The 24704-nt window shown below is 36.3% G+C and overlaps 1 protein-coding gene across 1 annotated transcript in view; it reads left to right on the top strand.

Annotated features, from left to right (window-relative positions):
- The window catches only part of CCDC73 (coiled-coil domain containing 73), a 55551-nt gene extending 30948 nt beyond the window's left edge, over nt 1–24603 (top strand). Inside the window, exons 9-17 of the mRNA XM_088145091.1 lie at nt 2227–2352; nt 2732–2791; nt 6053–6157; nt 9223–9333; nt 13175–13346; nt 17550–18512; nt 20722–20855; nt 22554–22652; nt 24193–24603. Of these exons, the coding sequence (XP_088001217.1) occupies nt 2227–2352; nt 2732–2791; nt 6053–6157; nt 9223–9333; nt 13175–13346; nt 17550–18512; nt 20722–20855; nt 22554–22652; nt 24193–24444 (2022 nt within the window). The 3' untranslated portion in view covers nt 24445–24603. The remainder of the gene's footprint in view (nt 1–2226; nt 2353–2731; nt 2792–6052; nt 6158–9222; nt 9334–13174; nt 13347–17549; nt 18513–20721; nt 20856–22553; nt 22653–24192) is intronic.
- The last annotated feature ends 101 nt before the right edge of the window (nt 24604–24704 follow it).

Here is a 24704-nt window from a genome sequence, read left to right as displayed (position 1 = left end):
AAGGGGAATTCCATTTTTATGAAGAAAAGTTAAACAGACCAAACTTAGTTCCTCCTAGATAAAGCTACTACCATTTGAATATTTGCTTCAGTGCCATGCCATTATGAAGAATTCTTGATACTATCTACAAACAGCATTCATAACCTTTGCTATTTGTCTAAGTAAACGTCAGAGCACTCAAGGAGAGAGAGATATTAAACAGGCTACCCCATACAAAAAAAGGAAGAGTTATGGGAAAGATGCAATATTTATGACTGTAGGATCTATACTTTGTAATTTAATAAGCTCAAAGCATGTACTGTTTATTGCTGCATTAGCTGCTGTGAATAAACTAGGTAGAAAAAGGAAGGAATAAAGTAAAAGGAACGGCAAAGAATACTGTATTTTAACGCATTATAACATTTTAAAAATAAAATCTTTATAAGTATTTCATCCTTATGAGGTCAACAATTATTTATATAGATTATTAATACAATTTATATCCATTTTTATCATTAAAATTTTATTATAACTTATCATTAAAAACTCAAAATGAGCCAAATCATTAGCTTGTTGACCTTTTATCTTCTTTGATTGATTTGCTTCATTTAGATCAGGAGGTCCTGATAGAACTTTTAGTAACATAGCAATACAGTATAAAGGCAACTGTTTACCTTTTTCTAGTAGTATTCAAACAGAAAAAGAACAGTTAATATATTTTTTTCTATTTATGCACATCTAAAACAATGTAGAGAACATATTTATTTTATTTATTGATTGATCATATTTATATAGCTGCTCATCTCACAAAAAAGTGACATTGGGCAGTGTACAACACTCAATTAAAAAAACCATAAATACATATAAAACAATGATTAAAACTATAAAAACTATAAAAACACACACAACAGGAGAGGAGGATGTTAAGTGTAATAAGGGAGCCATTGCAAAATCTCCCCAGTCCCCTGGGGCCACCAGGCCTGATCACATAGCCAGGTCTTAAGGAACTTCCAGAATGTTAAGAGAGATGGGACTAATCTCACTTCCAGGGGGAGAAGATTCCTGTCAGTCCCAGTCCAAGAACAACAGCGAAACAGTCCAACTGAGTTCAGTTCCTTTATTGCTTACAACATATAGACAAAATCTTGCCAGAATAAATTTGTACTACTGCAAGTAGTGGATATACCCTGGGAGATTCTAGGGAGTGGCTATTTTAAACCTCTTATACTTCCCACGCTCCTGCTCTGGACTGTGTTGTCTCTTGTCCCTCTGTCCTTCTTGGAATGTGCCTCCTCCTTTCTGAGAACCTTGCTCTCTTCTGCAGTCCACCATGTCTCCACAAGGCAGGGCCCACGGCAGAGAAGCCCCCACCTCCTGGGACCTGCCAAATGGAATTCCCTGCCAGGTGGAACCCGCAGCATGCCCTCTTTGCCAGACCTGATGGGATAGTCAGATCTAATTGGAGAGAGGTGGTCCCTCAAATAACCCAGCCCCATGCCATGAAGAATTTTAAAGGTCAAAAACAGCCCCTTGAATTGCAAACTGGCAACCAATGCAGCTCGTGGAGCAGAAGTATAACATGTGCCCTTCTAGGGCACACATAACTCCCTGTGCCGCTGCATTTTGCACCAGCTGAAATGTATGGATACTCTTCAAGGGCAGTCCCATGTACAGCGCATTACAGAAGTCCAAATGGGAGGTGACCAGGGCATGAGTGACAGCGAGCAGAACCCCCTGATCCAGGAATGGGTGAATGTAGATAGTATATAGCTAATTGTGAATATAAGTCCTGAAATGATGTCATTGGTTCTATTATTATTGTTGGTCACATAGTCAGTCAGATGTTTAGACTAGATTTGGCATTTTTATCCACCCATTGAGTCCTTCCCAAGGACCTGGGATAAGCAGATGTTGTTTTCTCCAGTTCTTTGTCTTCTATTCTGCTGTCTCCAGGTATTGCAATGTCCACTATCCAGACCTTTTTTGTCTTTCTTATCAACAATATCCAGACTTTTTTGTCTTTCTTATCAACAATGTCGTCATCGTCAATGTCGTCATCATCATCATTTTCTCCATGATGATCTGTCCCTAAACTGGTCCTTCAGGTTTTCCAGTGTTGCACCCATCTCTGCTGTAACTGAGTTGATCCACCTTGCTGCTGGTCGTTTTAGAAAGGCATTAATTGAAGTACAATGTTTCTATCCTGTTTGCATTGCATGAATTTTTAATTAATATTTATTTATTAAGGAACTAAAGAGAGTTACATCAGATGTGATAAAGTCCAAGGTCACTTGTCAGTATAAAGTGGGAGAAGATCTCAGTCTAAAGGCAAAGGAACAGGAGCTACAAATACTACGGCAAAAAAATTCAGTGGTATTTGCTAATATTTCTTATTAATTTAGAAAAAGAGCTTATGATTATTTTTAGAGGGTGTCTTTAAATATTATATTATTGGGCAGCTGTAATTAATGTATTTGTGACCGGCTGATTGAATGTTAAATAATTTTGCTTAATAGCTCCTACATGATGTAAGATTTTAAGTTCATGTTACATTTTATTGTGTATTACAATTAACATACTATTGAGTAGTAAACACTAATGTATAATAATGGCATTGAATTCCCCTTACATTGTTTCCTATTATTGGAACACCTTTTGGCTCCTCTTTTAGATATGTGGAGTTGTGCTGTTAGTATAAAACAGTATAAAAGGACCAGCGGAATTGATCCCAATGTGTTTATTTTATTTATAGGAAGCAGATTTAAATGGCAAAATCACTGAAGAAATTGGAAAACTTAAAGAAGAGAAACAGGTTATGTTTGACATCAACTATCAATTCTGCTTTCTGCATAGTGGGGCCCATATTGTGGTATTAATTGTCACAGGAGTTGAATTATTTCCTCTCTTTACAACAGAACAGGAGGGGCCTAAAGATATATGCGTGCATGTGTGTGTGTCTATATGTAGATGAGTGTGTGTGTGTGTATGTGTATGTATGACATTTTTCTCTAAGCATGAATTATTATTACTGTATGCTGTTCCCTCGATCCCTCTTGATTGGGTCACACACACTCTTCCTGCATCAACACAGGTTTGGTCACACAATTCCTCTATCCTAATACCATGGTGACCCAAATAACTATGATTGTCAGTCCTGCACATACCTTTTCACAGCACCTTTCTCACTCTCCTTTCTGGGAATTACCTGCTTTCTGGGGAAATAAATGGATTTATTACTTCAGCCTGCTGACTTTCCATCTTATTTATTTATTTAGCAAATTTAAATGGCTGCCCACTCATACACAGTGACTCTGGGCAGCCTGCATCTTATTGTATGGGTCCTCTGCCAGTCTTTCTCAGAGCTGATTCTGGTGATTCTAGAGGCTGTACGTAAGGATTCTTCTAAATATGCTAAGTGTTTAATAGAAATGTCCCTCACTTTTCACTAAATCAAACAATTTTAATTCAGTTATCTGTTCCTTCCTTTTCTTTTTTCACTTACAGTAAAACTCAGACCCTTGCTGTTGCCTCCTCAAAGTTTAGCTTGCTGAGATTTCAGCAGCACATAACATATTTTAATGGTTTAGGTTTTTTTCACTTCTAGTTATCAAACATTGTAAAAAGTCTTCTCAATACGTACTGTCCTGTTTGCAATCAAATCCTTACTTGGAGTACCTCCATAGTTCTTAATGTCTTTTATCTCTGAATATTTGAATCTATGGCCACAATGGACCTCACTTTGAAGGCAGCACTCCTTGTTGCAATTCATTCTGAAAAGCTTCGTGCCCTGTGAACAGATCCTTCATACCAACAGTTTCACAAGGATAAATTTTATTTATATCTGATCTCTTATTTCTTCCCAGAATGATTTTGGTGTTTCATATTAACCAGTCTATCATTATTTTCCCATTTAGCTACCATGCTTGAACCATCTCTGCAGATGTTGGACATTTAGTAGGCACTCTGGCTTTCTACATTCTGTCAGCATGGTGTTATGCTAGTTTGCCTCCTTTCTCTGGGGTCGATTCCAGTCGGTGGTGATTGGGGAGGAGAGGTCCCTAGTATGTGGGGTGCCACAGGATTCAGTGCTCTCTCCTCTCCTATTTAACATCTACATGAAGCCGCTGGGTGAGCTCATCTGTCGCCATGGAGTGAGGTATCATCAGTACACTGATGATATCCAATTATATATCTTGGCCTCTGGCAAATTAAGCAATGCCATGAATGTCTTATCCCGGTGCCTGGAGGTTGTAAGGGTCTGGATGGGGAACCACAGGCTTCAGCTGAACCCTGGCAAGACTGAGTAGCTTTGGGTTTTGGGACCTACTGGTTCTAGGACTATGCCATCTTTGGTGCTGGATGGGATTGCATTGCCCTAGACAGACCCAGTGCACAAACCGGGAGTCCTCCTAGACTCACGACTCCTGCTTGAAGACCAGGTAGCAGTCGTGGCTAGGAGGGCCTTTGCACAGCTTCGTGTTGTATGCCAGTTGCGCCTGTTCCTGGATCAGGACGTTCTGTTCATAGTCACTCATGCCCTAGTCGCCTCCAGATTGGACTACTGTAATGCGCTTTACATGGGGCTGCCCTTGAAGAGTATCCGGAAGCTTCAACTGATGCAGAATGCAGTGGTACGGGGAGTTATGCGCACTCCCAGAACTGCACATGTCACACTTCTGCTCCATGAGCTGCATTGGTTGCCAGATTGCTTCCAGGTTCAATTCAAGGTGCTGGTTTTAACCTTTAAAGCCCTTCGTGGCATGGGACCGGGTTTTCTGAAGGACTGCCTCTCTCCAATTACATTGGCCTGTCCAATTAGACCTGGCAGAGAAGGCATGTTACGGGTACCATCTGCTAGGGACTTACATTTGGTGGATCCCAGGAGGTAGGCCTTCTCTGCCATGGCACCCCCTTTATGGAATGAAGTCAGATTAGCTCCATCCCTGTTAATGTTCCAGAAGTCCCTCAAGTCCTGGTTATGTCATCAAGCCTGGGGCCCCAGGGAACAGGAGACATTCTAAGATGGTTCCACTATTGTGGTTGATATATTCACTCTCTCTGTGCCTTGTGTATATTTTTGTGAGCCACCCAGAGTCCCGCATTAGGGGGAGATGGCCAGGAATAAATTTAATAAATAAATTAATTTTTAATAATATTTTAATTTTTAATAATGATTTCTTATATTTTTATAATGATTGTTTTTATATATTTGTTTTATTTGATTGTTGTACGCTGCCCAGAGTCACTTCCTGTGAGATGGGTGGTTATTTGTTCAATAAATAAATAAATATTGAATCCAAAGTATCATTGCATTATCTTATGAATCTGCACTGGTGCCCATCAGAACACAATGCACCAGAGGTGTTATTTCTCCTCATAGTATTTCTTTGCCAAACTTGAATAAAACAGCAAAACAGTCTTAACTGTCTACCTTTCTCAGGTATTATAGCATCAGCATTCAAGCCCAGGCAGTTCATCCTTCAAATGAACTTTTCTCTGGGTTGACATAACAAAAATACTTGCTTCATCTTTTAAACTTGCTAATCACCTATATGTGTGATGCACAGAGACCATGATGAAGAACAGTTTGCTTATCTGTAATTGTGGGTCTTTGGTCACCTATACATTCATATAGCCCGCTCTTTCTGTATTAATTGCACATTAACTTTAGAATTTTAGAAAACTGAGGAGAGTGGGAGCCATGCCCAAGAGCAGGGCTCCAGGCAATGGCTTTACACAGGCATATTTTCAATACAGGTGAATGTATAGCTGACCACTTGAAGAACCAGTTACAGGTAAGCAACCTGTTCTTATTAAAGACTATATTACAAACCCATATTTAACAATTGGCACACACAAAATACAATAAATGTTTTTAAATGTTATATTACAGATTAAAATGTCAACATTTTTATATATATACATATATATATGTATATATAATATACATACATACACACACACACACACACACATACCCACACAACATATATTCAATGATTCCATCATGGAGAACTTTACAGAGTAATCCTATTACCTGAAGTACTGTATGTTTCCTTTTTTATTAAACAAGGAGATTCTGGCTTCTCTACAACATATGCAGCAACTGCTTTGCAGACAGACTGAAAGAAATACCAGAATTGAAGTGGAGTTGAATAAACTAAAAGAAGAATATCAGGTAAAATGTTGACTCTGTCTCCATGCTAAATAATTACAATGAAAAGTTCTAAAATAAAATTTACATGCTTTGCAAAAATTACATCAGGTAGTATACAATGAATTCCTCCCATTGATGGAATGGCTTCTGTCAGTGGAAAGAGGAGGGAGCCAATTTTCTATCCCTCTGAAGCCTACCATTTATGCTCCAAAACTGCTCTAAGATTTCCCCTAGTGCATTTCCCCTAGTAATGTAGATTATATTTTGACTTTCTGCCACATTCTGGAATTATTAAGATGCTCATTGAAGCAACTTTTCCTGAAATTCAAGCTTAAAAATATGTTTTGCATGGAACATTTACCTAGTTTGTGTTCATGCTTATGCAGTTTTTTGTGGTATTATTTTCTCGTTCCCCCAATAAAACCTTCACTATGAACCTAGACATTTACAGTTCACATGTATAAATATTCTGATATGTTTCTTCAATAAGTCTAATAGATAAAATTATTAATATAATAAAGAGTTCTAATTTTAAAAGTTGAAAGATGGGATATAAGTAGTGAATTGCAAAAACCCTGTAGTCCTCATTTACCAACCGCTTATCCAGTAACTGTTCAAAGTTACAATGGCTCTGAAAAAGGAGATTTACAACTGGTCCTTGAAATTGTGGCTGTTGCAGCATCTCCGCGGTCATGTAATCGCAATTTGGGTGCTTGGCAACCAGCGTGTATTTATGATGGTCGCAGCATCTTGCGGTCATGTGATTGCCATTTGTGACCTTCATAGTTGGCTTCCAACAAGCAAAGTCAATGGGGAAGCTGACAGTGACATCGTGCTTAACAGCCCTGGGTGATTTACTTAACAACTGCAGCAGGAACTGTCAAACTGATGTCATAAGTCAGGCACAGTCACATGACATTTCACTTTACAATCGTGTTGCTTAGCGATGGAGTTGCTGGTCCCAATTACGGTCAGTAAGTGAGGACTACCTGTACTTATTTCTTAGAAATTGATCAGGGTTTCATGCTTGCAGAATGTGGTACCATTAAAGTTAATAAGAGAATAGGAGCAATAACATTTTGGTTATAATATTTTAAAATATACATTTCTAAATGTAATGTGCATAGTCATAAAAAATGTGATTGATTGTCAGGCCTAGCCCAAAGAACTGGAGACCATGCAGGTTCAATCACCAAGGTTTATTTGCCAGCACCTGCTTACAGAAATCTTCTCAGACTGACCAGCAGTTCCCAGGCACAACTCTCTACTATCTTCTGGAATGTTTAGGGATGCGCCAGCTTTCTCCGCTTATCTCCAGAGTGTTGCTCTGGAGACGAGAGCATCGTTTTCACCCCCCTTCCTCCATTCCAGTCCATCACATTGATATTCTAAATAAAATTCAGTAAATCAGACAGGCTGAACCTAAGTTATATGTTTATTTATATATGTATTACAACTATGATTAGAGAGCTTATGACCTTTGAAAAGTCCAAAGAATTTCAGGACACTGAAAACTGGATCTCAATTTGCATTCATTGTTAAAATAAATTAACATTTGCTTTATTAATAAATTTCCCCAAATTAGGAAGAAGGCTTCAGCCAGTTAAAATTTTGAAAGGTATAGATGGTAATAAGGAAAGCATTATCACAAATTATTATATACATTCTAAAAAGGAAATCTACACCCAACCAAAAGAACATCCATAGACAGTGGATGCAATGGCTTTCTTTAAACAAAATGTCCCATCAACCCAAGTATTTTCAACCACAACTTGTGAAAATACTGAAACTTACTGTATTTTCCATCCCACCTCTCCTCCAGGAGCTCCTACTTAAAATATTGGCTATAATATGGATTTATTTATATAGCCGCCCATTTCACACAGTGACTCTAGGCAGTGTGCAACAAATAAAATAACAAATAGATAAAAACAATCATTATAAAAGATAAAAATGATTATTAAAACATCATCAAAACATCATCAAAAAGTTTAAAAATCTCTCGGTTGCACCTCATTTGATGAATTGTGAGTGAGGATGGTAGGGAGAGTTTATATATGAGTATATACAGTATATGGGAGAGTATATATGAAGCTAATAATATTTCAGAAATCTTATGTACTCTCGAACTCCATACATTATATGATGATCTGTAGTTAAAAGGTAAAGAAGCAAATAATTAATTTTGAAAGGATACTTTTATACATATACATATACTAGAATATTATTTACAATATCAGATTTGATCACATAATAGGTAATGGATACACCTGCATTTTATAGCTCTTTATTCATTTTTTAAAATATGTTAGTGGAAGAATATTCTGTAATACCTGAGAGTTTTATGATAATTTTTATTGCTGATTTATACTGGCTTGCTTTAATATATGACTACATCAGTAAAGCTAATAATGACTTAACTCAGTGATGTCAGGACAAGTACAACTTAAAATTCTTCTAGTGAACAATGTAGTACATTGTTGGTGCTATATTATGTTAAATAGCAAAAGCAAGAGCATATTATTACTTTTAAGCATTTTTCCCATTTCATTGAACTAACTTAAATGGGAAATTAAATGAGAATAAACAAAAACAAAAAACAAAAACCACACAGTGGAATAGCTGTTGTGTTTCACAATCCTTAAAATAACCTTAAATCTAAGTTATATACAACATTAATAAAGCTAATTCAGATTTGATTTAATAAAAATATGTTCTGTTTTTACTATAGTGTTTATATTCATAAACAAAGATTTGGAATGTGCTACATTTCATATTTCTTAGCTCTGTACTTTATATTACTTTTTCAGCACATTAAAACTTATGCAGTGAAACTGAATAATGGCAAGTATTTTTATACCCCTTTATAGCTATTTTTTTCATAACCTCCTCCTATTTTGGGTTAGCTAAACTATAAGCACCTTCCTGTTAATTTATGAAAATTATTGTTGTGATAGCACATTATCACTGATCTGTATGGCACTTTCTCCATGTTAGAAAAAAAGGTCTAAGCAACATAAAACACATCAAAATTCATTAATGTGGTACTGTATTGATTATTTTTTGGATAATTAATTTTATTGCAGACCCTTGAAAGAGATAATGAGCTGCAAAGGGAGAATGCAAAAGAAAATGAAGAAAAGTTCTTTAATCTTCTGGATGAATATGAGAAAGCACAAGCAACTTGGAAAAATGAGGTTGGTTTATTATTTAAATGCTGTTGTTTTAACAGGGTTACCAAGTACTGAGCAAAATGTTCCAAAAAAACTCAGAAGTCTAGGAGAAGATGACAAAAATAAGAATAGGACAAAATATTATTTGCCTTAAAAAGCTTCATCAAGTTGGTACAATAAAGACATCTCTATAATACTCTGAGAGCTTGAATTTTTAAGATATCTCATTATTGGGTGTTTTTCAAAGTTATAATGGAAACTCAGTTTTAAATAATTGAAAGATCTCTCTGTAATGATTTGCATATATATCTAAACTGTTAACCTAGAGGTCTGAATTCACATACCAAAATTATTTTTATTCATTTTAACATTCTTCCATTTAAATAAAACTTTATTTATAGTGGAGTAGGGTATCAGGAGTGGGGTTCTCTGATACTGAAGAGATCAAATATTTTTTTCTTTCCTCCGCCTTCTGGCCCTTATAGAATTGTCTCTTAGTTGGAAATACTTCCTCAAAGGCAACAGTTACAGTTCCATAGTGGTTCTGAACTGGCTTATTGTTATGCTTAAATATTTTTGTTTTATTATAACACTGGATGTAATTATAGTCAGGTCCAGAAATATTGGGACATCGACACAATTCTAACATCTTTGGCTCTGTACACCACCACAATGGATTTGGAATGAAACAAATACAATGTGCCTTAACTGCAGACTGTCAGCTTTAATTTGAGGGTATGTACATCCAGCTCAGGTGAACGGTGTAGGAATTACAACAGTTTGCATATGTCCCTCCCACTTGTTAAGGGACCAAAAGTAATGGGACAATTGGCTTCTCAGCTGTTCCATGGCCAGGTGTGTGATATCCCCTCAGTACCCCAATTACAATGTGCAGATAAAAGGCCCAGAGTTCATTTCAAGTGTGCTATTTGCATTTGGAATCTGTTGCTGTCAACTCTCAAGATGAGATCCAAAGAGCTGTCACTATCAGTGAAGCAAGCCATCATTAGGCTGAAGAAACAAAACAAACACATCAGAGAGATAGCAAGAACATTAGGCGTGGCCAAAACAACTGTTTGGAACATTATCAAAAAGAAGGAACGCACCGGTGAGCTCAGCAACACCAAAAGACCCGGGAGACAATGGAAAACAACTGTGGTGGATGACCGAAGAATCCTTTCCCTGGTGAAGAAAACACCCTTCACAACAGTTGGCCAGATCAAGGACACTCTCCAGGAGGTAGGTGTATGTGTGTCAAAGTCAACAATCAAAAGAAGACTTCACCAGAGTGAATACAGAGGGTTCACCACAAGATGTAAACCATTGGTGAGCCTCAAAAACAGGAAGGCCAGATTAGAGTTTGCCAGACGACATCTAAAAAAGCCTTCACAGTTCTGGAACAGCATCCTATGGACAGATGAGACCAAGATCAACTTGTACCAGAGTGATGGGAAGAGAAGAGTATGGAGAAGGAAAGGAACTGCTCATGATCCTAAGCATACCACCTCATCAGTGAGGCATGGTGGTGGTAGTGACATGGCGTGGGCATGTATGGCTGCCAATGGAACTGGTTCTCTTGTATTTATTGATGATGTGACTGCTGACAAAAGCAGCAGGATGAATTCTGCAGTGTTTCAGGCAATATTATCTGCTCACATTCAGCCAAATGCTGCAGAACTCATTGGACAGCGCTTCACAGTACAGATGGACAATGACCCAAAGCACACTGCAAAAGCAACCAAAGAGTTTTTGAAGGGACAGAAGTGGAATGTTATGCAATGGCCAAGTCACTCACCTGACCTGAATCCCACTGAGCATGCATTTCACTTGCTGAAGACAAAACTGAAGGGAAAATGCCCCAAGAACAAGCAGGAACTGAAGACAGTTGCAGTAGAGGCCTGGCAGAGCATCACCAGGGATGAAACCCAGCGTCTGGTGATGTCTATGCATTCCAGGCTTCAGGCTGTGATTGACTGCAACGGATTTGCAACCAAGTATTTAAAAGGGAAAGTTTGATTTATGATTATTATTCTGTCCCATTACTTTTGGTCCCTTAACAAGTGGGAGGCACATATGCAAACTGTTGTAATTCCTACACCATTCATCTGAGTTGGATGTACATACCCTCAAATTAAACCTGACAGTCTGCAGTTAAAGCACATTGTGTTTGTTTCATTCCAAATCCATTGTGGTGGTGTATAGAGCCAAAGATGTTAGAATTGTGTCGATGTCCCAATATTTCTGGACCTGACTGTATATTTATTTTGAATAGATACTCTTACAGAGCAATATTTCTAGCTATCAGTACATTTGAAACAGTAATTAATTTTTTTCAATATGCCAAAGAGAAGGATAAACACAATAGTTGCCAATAAAGGTATTTGGACTATTTCTTGTAGAAAAGAGGGTATATCGGTAAGGATAACAAAATACCCTAAAGGATATTTTATAGTCTACAACACTATTTAATCCGTTCCACACATTTACTTAATGGATTTCATATACAGTAACCATCCAGTGATGTTTCCTGTGTGATTAGTTGGGGTGTGCAAGGTTTAGAAATTGTTTGGAAAAGTCCTTTGGTCATGTTCCTTAAGCAGATGGCTTTTTTCCAGACTTCTGTGGAAGACAGAAGCTGCTTTAAGGAGTCAACTCATTAAAGATAATACAAATGTTAAAGCAGAAACATTTTTTTCTAGGCTGGTGCAGAAGGGCTGCTTTAATTAATAGCAGAGAGGTGCAATGCGTGTGCTGAATTATTTTTGAAGCATGCAAAGTTCTAATGAAAATTTCACAAATTATTTTGTGAAAACTTTTCCCCAGATACAAAACACATACTACAAATTTTGTTCAGATTGCTATTAAATCTTTTAACATTAATATTTTAAAAATAAAAACACAGTTAGTGGTACTATAAGTTATCATGAATTCTAGAGTGCACTCAGTTTAAATATAATTGATGTCTGATTTTATTTGAAAATAATCAAAAGCTACAAATTATATTATAATTGTTTTATACGTTCCATAAAAATGTTATAATGTGCAAGAAAATATTATTTTTGATATACAAGGGCACCATATTTCTTATGCACTTCTGTAAGATCCAAGCATTTCCATCACTGCCTTCCCTATACAGTATTTTAGCTGTTACTAGTAAATTCATAACTACTGATCTCATAATATTTATGAAATTAAAAAAATTAACAGTGTAAAACTGAACACTTAAAATCTTATAGGATTATAAATATCTTTATATGATTTTTACATTTTTTAGTAGCAAAAAGTCCAAATTTTATTTAGCCTCTTCTTTAAAGTGACCAAAAAGTATCTCTTCTCCCCAGTCATTATTATTATTCCATTACTTTCCTCCCGCTTCATGTCAAATTAAGGGTATTAGAATTTTCAGTTCACTATCTTCCATGTAATAAAAATCTGTAACATGCCTAATTATAATTTTTTAACTGAACACGAAAAGTGCACTTATAAAGCTTCAAAAAGACTGAGGGAAAACATTTTAATGGGCTTTCTGCTATTTATTCAGGACCGGTAGTTGGGAATCAAAAATACACTCCTATCGTAATATAGGTCAATAGAGCAATAACATCCTTTTTTAGATGTATATCTAAATGCTTGCCAATATTTTCTCTTGCATTATTTTCATTAGGATATATGTTGGAATGCATGCCTCAGTGTAAAGGAGTAGTATCATTCCTATTTGGGAATAAAAATATGTTTCTTTGTCTAGAACCATTTCAGTTCTATTTGTAAAGTCAATGCTAAAAATTACTGCAGAGCAAATCATCTCTCTCTCCATTTCATTTCTTCAAAAACAAAACTATTTTTTTTTTTTTTGGTTTTGTTCCAGGCAGAAAGCATATCTAACGAAAATCAAATCCATAAAGACCAAAAAGATGAAAAGTATACACAAACGTTTAATGATTGTGAACTAAAAGAAAATGGAATAAACAATAATCTGCAGACAGACTGTGGTATAAACATAGAGAAAGAGCATTCAGAATGTTTTGAAGGTATAAATATTCATAATTAAAACATAAAGTATTGATAATCAGTCAATGTTGTAGAAAGATGTAAAGTAGGTTTTCCCCCCTTTGTTTCTACAATGCCAGTAGAAACACCAGCATTGAGCACCCCTCGACATGCAGTATTTGTGCCAGATCTCACATCTGAACAATGTCACTGTATTCTCACAAGTCTATGTATTTCTGCAGCTGATTAACTTCCAGCTCAGTTGTGGTAGAGGTAGAAAAACTGTGAGTAATGCAATAATGCTAGAGGTATAAAATGGGCAGATTTTTGTTAACAAGAATTCTTGCCTTATCCTGGCCCACAGCAATTTGACTCTCCCTTCCACCTATCTGAAGTCAAGGTACCAGAATACTTTGCCATCTTTTCATGTGTTTTTTAACTGACAAAAAAGCAATGAGGAAGTAGAGTGATGACCGAAAGCTAATTTTCAACTATTTCATTGGTAATTAGGAAAAAGCATTCGTCAGTTTATGGAGAGTACTATCTTTTGCAAGAGTGGCCATCCTTGGAGTGGTATTGAAATAATAATGATCTATAGGGCTTTATAGGTGATCACCAACATCTTGAATTGGCCCAAGTACCATGACACAAAAGGTATATCTCCTTGGTCCTGCAAAATGACACTGTTAATAGAGGGGATCTGAAGCATACTCATTCCATTGTATATGGCAGAATGGGCAGACACTCTCAGAGACAGATGGTTTCACAAATGAGACCTTGAGGCTTTAAAGGTGATAATTAACACTTTGAATTGCATCCTGAAACATACTGGAAGCCAATGCAGCTTGGTGTTGTAGTGGTGTTGCATAGGCTAGCTTTGAAACACCCAAAACTGTGAGTGTAGCTGCATTCTGAACCAGTTGAAGTGTTATTCAAGGGCAGCCCCATATACAACACATTGCAATAATCTAATTAGGAAGTGACTAAGGCATGAATGGCAGTAAGCAGAGTCTTCTGGTCCAGGAATGAGTTCAACTGGCACATGAGACGAATCCATGCAAAGACTCCCTAGCCATGGCTGTCACCTGCCCTTTGAGCAGGACCTGTGATTTCAGGAGGACTCTCAGATTGCCCACCAACTCTGGGGGAGTGCTACCCCATCAAGAGTTAAAACAGTTAGTCCTGCAGCACCTGACAAATAAGCAGGCACGGGCTCAATTTCTCCCCTTCTTTCAACATGGAAATATACCGGAACCAGCATTGGAGAAAGGAGGAGAACCACTGCAAAATAACACCTCCCATTCCCAACCCCTGAAGCTGGTCCAGAAGAATACTATGGTCAATGGTATTAAAAGCTGCCAAGAGATCTAGAAAGGCAAGGATGGATGCACCATGCCCATATAAATCCATCCAAAGTCATCCACAAGTGTTACCAATGCTGTCTCAGCACTATAATCCAGCTTGAAACTTAACTGAAAAGGGTATATATTTTTTCTCTTTAGGAAATAATACATACTATTAAATATTTGAAAACAGGAACATCTCCTGGTGCTAATGGCTATGCTATTGAGAGGTGTATGACATTATTTACATTTTTGCTTTTAAGTACTGTATTGTTGTTTTTTGAATCAGGCTTTTATACCTGTGATTTTAAAAGCTGTTAAAGATTCTTCTGATTATGTTTTTTTAATATTTTAATATTTTTAAAAAAGTTTAAAAATTATATTAAAATATCACTCTATTTTGTTATTAAGTATTGATGTCAAGATTTTGACAGCAAAGTTGACATGTTAACTACAGATTTGATTATCTATCCTGCACAATCTGGTTTCATAAAAGGGTGACAAGCGACCCTGGGATAATATGGGACAACTAATTGGTATTTTATATATACAGTCAGAAAATCTGAAATCAGGAGTAAATTGTGAAAAAAGCCTTTGATAAGGTACAATGAAAATTTTTGAAGCAATTTCTGGGCAAATGTATGTCCTTTTTTTTATTAATTTGATTAGTAAATATTATTGTACTTATCCTTCAGTCAGGATTATTACAAAAATTGTTTCTTCAGTTAAGATTGTGGAATTTGTCAAGGATGCCCTTTATCTTTTTAATACTATATTTGATATTGCAATTGTTAGTCTGTCTTTTCAGGCAATTGAATGACATTCTAAGCAAACAAGAGACTGAGCACAAATTGTTATGATATGATATATTTTGTCATTGATAATTATGGCTGTTCCATATGAGTTATTGATATAGTGCTACAGTTTGGTAATTATCAGTTTATTCAATTTGTATAGAAATTGGTTTGTATAGAAGTTGGGGGTTTTCTATGTGTTTGCATTCTTTTAAATATTTTGGAATAATAACCTGAAGGAAAATGTGTTCATTTGTAGATGAAAATATATTCTTTGTAAAAATGAATGTTATTTTAAGACTGATTGGTATATGTACAAAATTAATATATATTAATATATTTAAGGTACTTTAAGTACTTTGATATGTTATTAAGAAAGGTTTATGGGAAAGATAAACTTCTAGATTTTCTTTATTGCAGATCATAGCTATCATATGATGCTGGGAGGTTTAATTTTCATGACTTTCAGCTTTATCATTGGATTTAAATATTGACCACTAATTCTCTATAGCAGTATTTCTTAAACCTTTTGCTCTCAGGATTCCTTCCCACTTTTAAAAATTATGGAGGACCCCAAAAGAGCTTTTGTTTGTATGGGTTATATTTATCGATGTTTACCGTATTAAAAATTAAAATTGATGCATTTGTAGAATATTTATTTATTGAATCATTTAAAATAACATTAAACCCATTAGATATTACCATAAATAAAATATATTTCATGAAAAGAACTATATTTTTAACAAATAAAAAATAAGAATAAGAATGACATTGTTTTAAATTTTTCCAAGTATCTTCAATATCTGGCAAATAATTTTGATTTTATAGACCTCTGAGAGGGTCTTGGGGGACTCCCAGAGGTCCTCGGACTACACTTTAAGGAACACTGCTCTATAGAATCCAAGTGATCATGCTCAAAACCCACTGTTGGCACAATTAGAAAGATATTATGTCCACTATGATATCTTGGGGTGTGGATCTTCCAGTTAAAATTTAATTAAATTTCCAGCTACCTCTTGCATTAAAGGTTGCAAGAGGTAGCTGGAAGATGTTGGAATGGAAGTATGATTTTGTAAATTTTCTTTTACAAAGGAAAAATAGTGCCACACCATCTCAGATTTACAATCTTGGATTGAGGATATACTTAAAAAGAGGTGCTTACCCTTTTTAAGCACCTACCTCTGCAACTTTAATTTCATATCTCAGGTTAACATTAACTAGTCTGAGCTTTACACTGAGCTTCTTAGTTGAACCCCTTCACAGCAGAGGTGTCTATGAGAGGAGCACAAGGGGGTGCAGAATGATGAAAGCAGTGTTACAGCATTCTCAAGCAAGCCCTGTCCGTTTTGTAAAGGTATCATGTCACATGTGCATACAAAAGGGGTGAAGCTTGTAGTACAGTGCTGCTTTTGTCATTCTGATTAAAAGAAACAAGCTCCTGAGAATATTCAAAGGTGCTTGCCTCTGGAAAAATAGCAAAGGATATAGAGACAGAGTGACGTTATGACTGCTCTTATTATCTTCTGAACATTATGGGCTGCCACTATGAGTTCCCTCTGGATGGTAGAAAACTATACCACATTGAAAGCCAAGCATGACCAAAACAGATAGAAGTAAGAATACATTAATGGATTACAAAGTATTTTGTATGCTGTTGCAATTTCCACTACTAGGGATTGGTACTATTTTTAAAAAAGCATTTTGCATGTGTCCATATTATGTGAAACATATTTTAAAAGAATTTTATTTTTCAAGAATTTACTGTTAATAATGTATTCTGTATCTTAACAGATTTGGAATGATTTACTAATTGAATGAGGGTGATACAATTAGTTTTTTTCAGAAAAAGCTAAAGGGAGATTGTTATAGCCAAAGCCCTTTATATGTTCAGTTAGTTACACCAGAACTGACCTATAGTCATGCATTGATAAGTGTGAAGAAAAGGCAGTTATAGGAAAGAAGACCAAAAAAAACCCCAATATCTATTTGATAAAATACTGGCAAAAGTAGAAATAATTCCCTTAGACAATTTCTATTGTGTGGTGAAGTTGCCAGTGGAAGAACCTAAGGCTTTCTTAAAAAGAGGTGAAATCAGATTGTTCTAATCCCACTACAGATGTGGCACATTCTATTGAAAATCTGGATGCTGGTGTTGCAAATGAATATATTTCTGAGAGTACTGAAAATATCAACAATACAATCTATGAGGAAGATTACTTGACAAATAAAGGAATAAGTAAAGAGTTTAAACAACAAATTAAAATTACTTGTGAGAAAACTGCAAATAACCATTTGAAATCTGAAATGGATTCTGTGTTGTTACAAGCAATAAATACAGTCTTCCATGATGGTGGTCTGGATAAGTATGATGATACTAGTAAAGCAGAAAAAACATCACCAAAACATAGCATGGATTGTATACCCTCCAGTAAGAATACAGGTGTAAATATTCATATTGATGAGAACATTAATAATTTACTTCTGATAAGAACTTTAAGTACTGAAAATTCAGCTACAGATATAAATGAAATGCCAAGCAAATACTTCGATAAATATAGTTCCAAGTTGAAAGAAGTGAATACAAACAAGGTTTTGCTCCTGGACCCTGAAAATATATATGAATCTGAAATTGGAGACATGAAAGTTAACAAAGTTGCCAAAGACAAACAGAAACGCTTCCATACTTCCAAAGCCAATAGTAAGCAATTTATTGAATTTTTTAATGAAGAGAAGGTTTTGCTTACAGAAAGAAAAAAATCATTGAATACAGTTATGAGGAAAATAACTGTGGAAGAAAGCACAAAAAAATCACATTCCTTGCTCATGAAGACAACAGAAGATTTAATAAACAGAAATGGAAGGCTATCCTTTGACGTTCCAGTTATGGATGAAAAAACAGAATACTTAAATTTATCAAGTGTATGTGAAGATGGAGTTCAAATAATGCCTTTCTTTTTGAAAGAAAGCCCACTCTCACAAGAAGTAAGAACTGCTCAGAGCTCAAGAAAAATTGATGAGGCTATAAACATGCATATTGATGTAAGACAAGAAACACCAGGTAAGAAAGTATTTAAATGGTAAGTTATTTAAAATTATATACCCACAATAATAGCTGACATAAATTGACATCCATTCCTAAGCACAGCATGTACTAGAATTTGGGGAGAAGAAGGGAGGGGGTTGCTGCAAAGCAAGGAAGCAGGTGGGACAATCAGACAGACTGGGTAAAAGTTGAACATTGCTGCCTACCTGCCCAATGGGGAAGGGGTTATATAATGAACTTTTGCCAGTATTCTGCTGTAAAGGCTTTTGCCTGGTGGATTTCCTGGTGATGTGTTTTTTTTAACTCGGCGAGTGTGACTGCATGCTAGCAGAACCACTATGAAGGACATTAGAGATTGACTAGCTTGAGTGTATTGTGGGATCAGGAAGAGGGTATTGCTCTAGCTTCAGAGAAGACAATGAGCTCTGATGATCTTGTAAGGTACAATTATTTTCATGGCATCCAGCAGACCTTTGCTGGAACATTTGATTGCCTAGCTTGTTTCTTCACTTTGTGAACTATCCTATTCTTACTATTGTCTGTTTGCATCCTCTTGCATCTTTTTTTTTAACTGCATTTCCTAAATACAGCTACCCAAAGACAAGATTTGAGTTCTAATAACTTAACTCACTTTCACCATCATTTGTTGCCCTTGATTGGCCTTGACTAGTAGTGCCCCTTTATGAACTGTGTATCTGTAAGTCGCTCTTTTTCTTGTAATTTATTGTTTTCAATCTATCAAATATTCCTACCTGTAATGATGGCAGGAAGCACCTATGACACTGTATATGTAACACAGTAAGAACAATTTGGTTCACTTCAAACTTTGAAATTTTTATTCTTAACAATAGATATTTTATATTTTGCTAGCAATTTACATTGGATTTGAGGTTTTTGGGGAGGTCAAAGTAGGAAGCTACTTAATTACCAACCGTGTGAAAACATATATCTCTAGAATCTGTGGTGAGATGTTGGCTAGTTCTAGCAAAGCCAGTTATATATAGTTATGTGGTTTTTTTTCCCCTTAAGTGATGCAACTTTGCCTATGCTTTAATTCAGAAGTTGGGAGTTTTGCAACAACCCCCAGTTGTTGCTAAACTCTAAGCCAACCTTAGAAGCAGCACAGGTTCCTAATTCTGCTTTAATAGCAGGTTCTGCTGAAATTCATTAGTGATAAGGTTATAACGGGGTGTATACAGCTGGAAGAGAAAGGCTTGGGCTCTAAGATTATTGGCTACCTTTTGGAAGAAGGTCCTACTAATATTCAGAAGCACAGAACTGCACTAAAAGCTCTTTGTAGAATGCCCATGTTTGCACTCATAATACAATTAGCAAACATGGATATGGCACTAATGTATAATGTGACTATCATAGCATCTGATGCCTTAGTTCATATATACTTTACAGCAAAAATCCATTCATTAAGGAATCAGTAGTTTTACATCCTCCAATCACTTATATAAGTTACTTATATTAACATATATTTGGGTCTAATTGTTATGGTTCATCGAGTTGTAGCCAACTCCCAATTACTATATGGATAAAAGCTCTCTAAACTGTCCTGTCTCTCATCGCAATATACAATTCTTGCAGGTACATTTCTGTGGCTTCCAGTACTTGATCTGCCTCTTGTGCTGTCAGCCTCTTCTCCTTCCATGTATTACTTTATTAAGAAACTCTTAGTCTGAATAGTACTTGCTTAGTAGAAGTGGACAGAACTGGAGAAATGGAAGTTCTCTGGAGAAAATTGTAGAGTAATAGATGCATAGTCCTATGATGCCCGTATGTGATATCTATCTGCCTATTGTTTGAGCTCTGAATTCTTTTTAAAACTGTACTGTTTACTGATACTTGTAATGTTTTAGTATAATATCCAATGGAGTTTTTCTTTGGACATTGACCAAATCGGTTTCCCCCTATCTTCTCCAGAGACATCTGGGATGCGGGAGGAACAGAACAAACATGGATAGTATTGCTTAACAAGTTAAATGATCAATTATTGTTTTTTGCTATAATCAAATAACATGTATACAGTTTATACTGAGTTAAGCAAAGAGAGCAAACAATGTATATAGCTAAGTTTTGGAACTAAATGTATTTATTTCTTTTATAGTATAATACCAGAAGATATTTTTCTTAGTTTAATAAAAAGTTACAGTGGACTGAAGGTAAATTTAAAGTTTTGGCACTGTAAAATTATATGAAAATAAATTGCAGTTGTTACCATTTCCTCTTTGTCGATCAGTTTCCGCCTGCAGTAGTGGAATTGCTGACTCTTTGAATACCGGAACTATTAATCCAATCCCCGAGAGAAATCCCAGTGAAGAATGGAATGCAATAGCAAAGAGTTTTTATGATCCTTCTTTTCCCACAGAACGCGTAAGTCAATTAAAAATATTGCAGAGCAGACCTTAGTGAGCTAACTCCAGAGCTATGTATAAAATTGTATGTATCTTGATGCTTTAAGACTGACTTGATCTCCAAAATAATATCAAGAGGGCAAATGTGGCAACATTTTTCACAATTAAAGTTAATAGAGAACAGCAGGAAAAAGTCACAGCATATAAATCAAATGGATCTTAGCTTATTTGAATTGAACATTAGGTCTGCATGAAAACTTTTGAAGTAAAAAAAATCATGCATAATATAGTACTTTTGTTCATTCTCCACCTATTACAGATATAAAGAATTTTTAAGTCTGAATGAAATATAATACAATTCATAACACTCTGACTTTATGTACTTCCTTTTTTCTACTTCTCATTGTATGATTGCTAAATCTAAAGGTAACATTGACTATGGTATGCAGGTTCCCATTTAAGCAATACCATTCTTCCAAAGTTGGAACAGAATGGGGAAAATTGTATTCATCTACAAGAAAGGGGCATAGGTGAATATAGTGCCAAGATCATGGCCCAGAAAACAGCTATATCATTCTTGTGCAAAATAATAAATGTAATGAAAAAGTATGGCAACATAAAAACTTCTTGTTGGCCAAAAACATGTAATATACTTACTGGCAACAATATTAAGTACAAACATCTAGCAGAACTTGGTTCAGATCAAACTTCTAGGTAGCGTAGGCCTAGCACACTTTCAAAAGAGACTAAGCTCATATTTAACAAACAGGTCTAGCACTCTTTCAAGAGAATGATCTTGAGACTACAAGGAATCTGCTTAAGACCCAAGAAGCACTGTGGAAAACTAAGCTCAGACACTGTATGGGCATATGCTTCTGCAGAATTCAGATTCCCTGTAGCCCAATCCAGAATGGCCATGATGGGCAGAGTGGAGTGACTGGAGGAGAGGAAGCATGCCTGCAGCAACCTACAGTGGCTAAAGGATATGGACACTTGCTAACCCCTGACTGCATCAGTAACCAATAGCAAACCAATAGCAGATTGTATCTATGGCAAAAATTGTTGGGAGAAAAAGGAAAACACAGCCTCAAAATTGGAACAACAACTTCAAGCTGCTTTGTGGCCTGGGAATTAAACTAAGGGAAGGTCATGAGAACTTGGCAGAAAAACAAAACAAAACACTTTATCAGGTTATATTTCTGTTGTAGTTAGGAGCAACTGAAAAAGAGGGCTACCTTTATACAGTAGTATCTCGGGTTACGAACTTAATTCGTTCCATGACTCTGGTCGCAGCCCGAATTGGTCGCAACCCGAAACAAATTTCCCCATAAGGTTCAATGTAATTACCGTTAATCCGTTCTGGCGTGGAGGACAGGGAGGCGGCTATTGCTTGGAGGGAGAGTCCCCCTCCCTACGACCACGTGTCAGGGGCGGAAACTGGCCGCAGACCACATGTCAGGGGCGGAAACTGGCCGCGGACCACGTGTCAGGGGCGGAAAAATGGCCGCGGACCACGCGTCGGGCGGAAAATGGCCGCGGATCCGGTTCATAACCTGAGGCGGAGTTTGCAAACCAAGGTAAATTTTTGCAGCCGGAGCTGGTCCTAACCCAAAAAGTTCGTTAACAGATGCGTTCGTAACCCGAGGTTCCACTGTATTTAGATTTAGAGGTATGTTCAACGTATTTCAAATTTCAAAACTTTTTAAATTCAAAACAGGTTGTTCCACCCTCTCAGAGATGTCTCAATGCTATTCTCTTGTCAAAATGGTCCTGCTTCAAATTTCAGAATATACGTAATGGCATCAGCAAACGTCTGGTAAAGTGAGGACTGTCTGAACTCAAACCAGCGTTTTGAGCATGGAACAGTATGAATTCAAAACATTTGCAAACTGCTATTTATATTGATCATCTCCTTGAAATGAACCAAAAACAGGGTATAAAAAGGATACAGTTATATACTTGCAGTTAACCAAAAGTAGACATTTTGAATACATCAGGACTTTAAAGAAAATCACAGCAAGAAAACCTTTAACATGCAAACAAATTAAATGTCATGTGTGTTCATAGTAGAATACATATATTAGAGCACTATACCAGAGGTACATAACTGCAGTCTTCATGCAGCCCCTTCCCCCACATTTTTCAAATAGTCCCTTTCAATCATTTGCTATTACATTAAAGTAGGATGCAAAAGTGCCCCTCCCCTGCCAAATTATAGCAGCAGAAACTCACAAAACTCTAACCAACCCTTTAAGGCAAGTTGGAGGAGCAAAAACCTTATCACAAAATCACAATTCAAAAAAAAACTCAACAGGCTTGTGCACTCAGCTAAACCCAACAAGATGACATCTAACTGCAAAAGGTTCCTGCATTTAGTAGGATATTTAACTGTGTACATTCCTGCTTCTGTTAGTTCTTGCATAATTGAGGATTGGGAAGACCTAGTGTGGTGGTAATGTATGAGAAGAATCAAGGAGTATTAGTGGATCATCAGCTGAACAGGAGCACACAATATGAAAGTCTATACAACACCTATAAAAACTTGGTCCACATTAGCAAAAGTACTGCATAAAGATCACAGGAGCAATAGCATTGTTATAGCCAGCACTGGGCACTGTATTTCAAAAGGGACATGAAGAAGCTGAAGGGGGTTGTGAGGAGAACTACCAGGATGATAAAGAGCCTGGAAACCAAGTCCTATGAGTTAAAAAGCTGGGTATGTTTAGCTTGCCAAGGAGAAGACTGCAGGGAGATGTGATAGTGGTCTACAGATATTGAAAAGTGTTTCCTGTGGAAGTGGGACTGCTTTTAAGATTCACATTAAAGTTAAAAGAAGAGATTTGATAGGAGGAAATGGCAAGAGCTGATAAGCAGTAAAACAAGTCTGTCAGGAATATTGGAGGATTCCTCCATGCTGATGATTTTAAAACAAGGTTTCGGTAGCCATCTATTGGAGATGATTCAGTGGTTTCAACAACTGAGCAGGGGGGTTTCACTAGATGACCTATACAATCTCTTTCAGCTTATATATTTTATGTTCTATAACCCAAGAAAAAGTTACGTAAGTATATACAGTGTCAGACACAATAATCTTAAACTACTATAAATAGGTTGTGTTTGAAATTCTGCTCTAATGATAATTCAGTGGTGTCAGTTTAATTACCTCTTACAAACTGCATTAGGGACATGACTGAGGTACAGTATAATGATACCCAAATAAATATTCAGAGATTCTAGCTTATTTTTCTCTAGTATCTAAAAATACCTACAGAAAAATTAATGATTGTCCTTTAGATAAACTGTATAGCAATCAGGTATAGGACAATTATCTCTAATATTATATACTTCTATTTTAGGTCACAACAGAGATTCTATCACAGCCACAAATGAAGTCAATACAGCTTCTGCTCTCTGAAGTCAATACAGCTACTGTAAAAGGGCGCTTACAGAGCGCTGATGAAAAAGACTGGAATTCACAAAATGTCTTCATGAATACCCAAATCAGTAAAACTGAAAAGTTATTGTATTTAGAAAAGCTCTGCCAGTCCAGAAAGAGAAAGTATGAATATTTGGAAAAAGCAGTGACATCAGGAAAAACAGAAATGTAATTGTTCCTAAATGTATGTGGTCTGCTGTTCTTATGTTTCTGTTATATTCAGCGTTAAAAATAACACCTTATGAAGTGAGTACTTTGAAGTTGGACTGCTCTGATAATGTGGAGTCCTTGGGGTTCTCTGAGCTTGGTTCTTTTCTTGCAAACGTTTCATTACCCAGCTAGGTAACATCTTCAGTTACTGAAGACTATCTTCAGTTATCTTCAGCACTGAAGATGTTACCTAGCTGGGTAATGAAATGTTTGCAAGAAAAG

The sequence above is a fragment of the Python bivittatus genome, unplaced genomic scaffold (assembly GCF_059951505.1).
Source record: "Python bivittatus isolate LINGU-HERP-01145 unplaced genomic scaffold, Pbiv_v1 ctg000480_np1212, whole genome shotgun sequence".
NCBI classification, from domain to species: domain Eukaryota; kingdom Metazoa; phylum Chordata; class Lepidosauria; order Squamata; family Pythonidae; genus Python; species Python bivittatus.
This window is presented reverse-complemented; position numbering and strand designations above follow the sequence as displayed.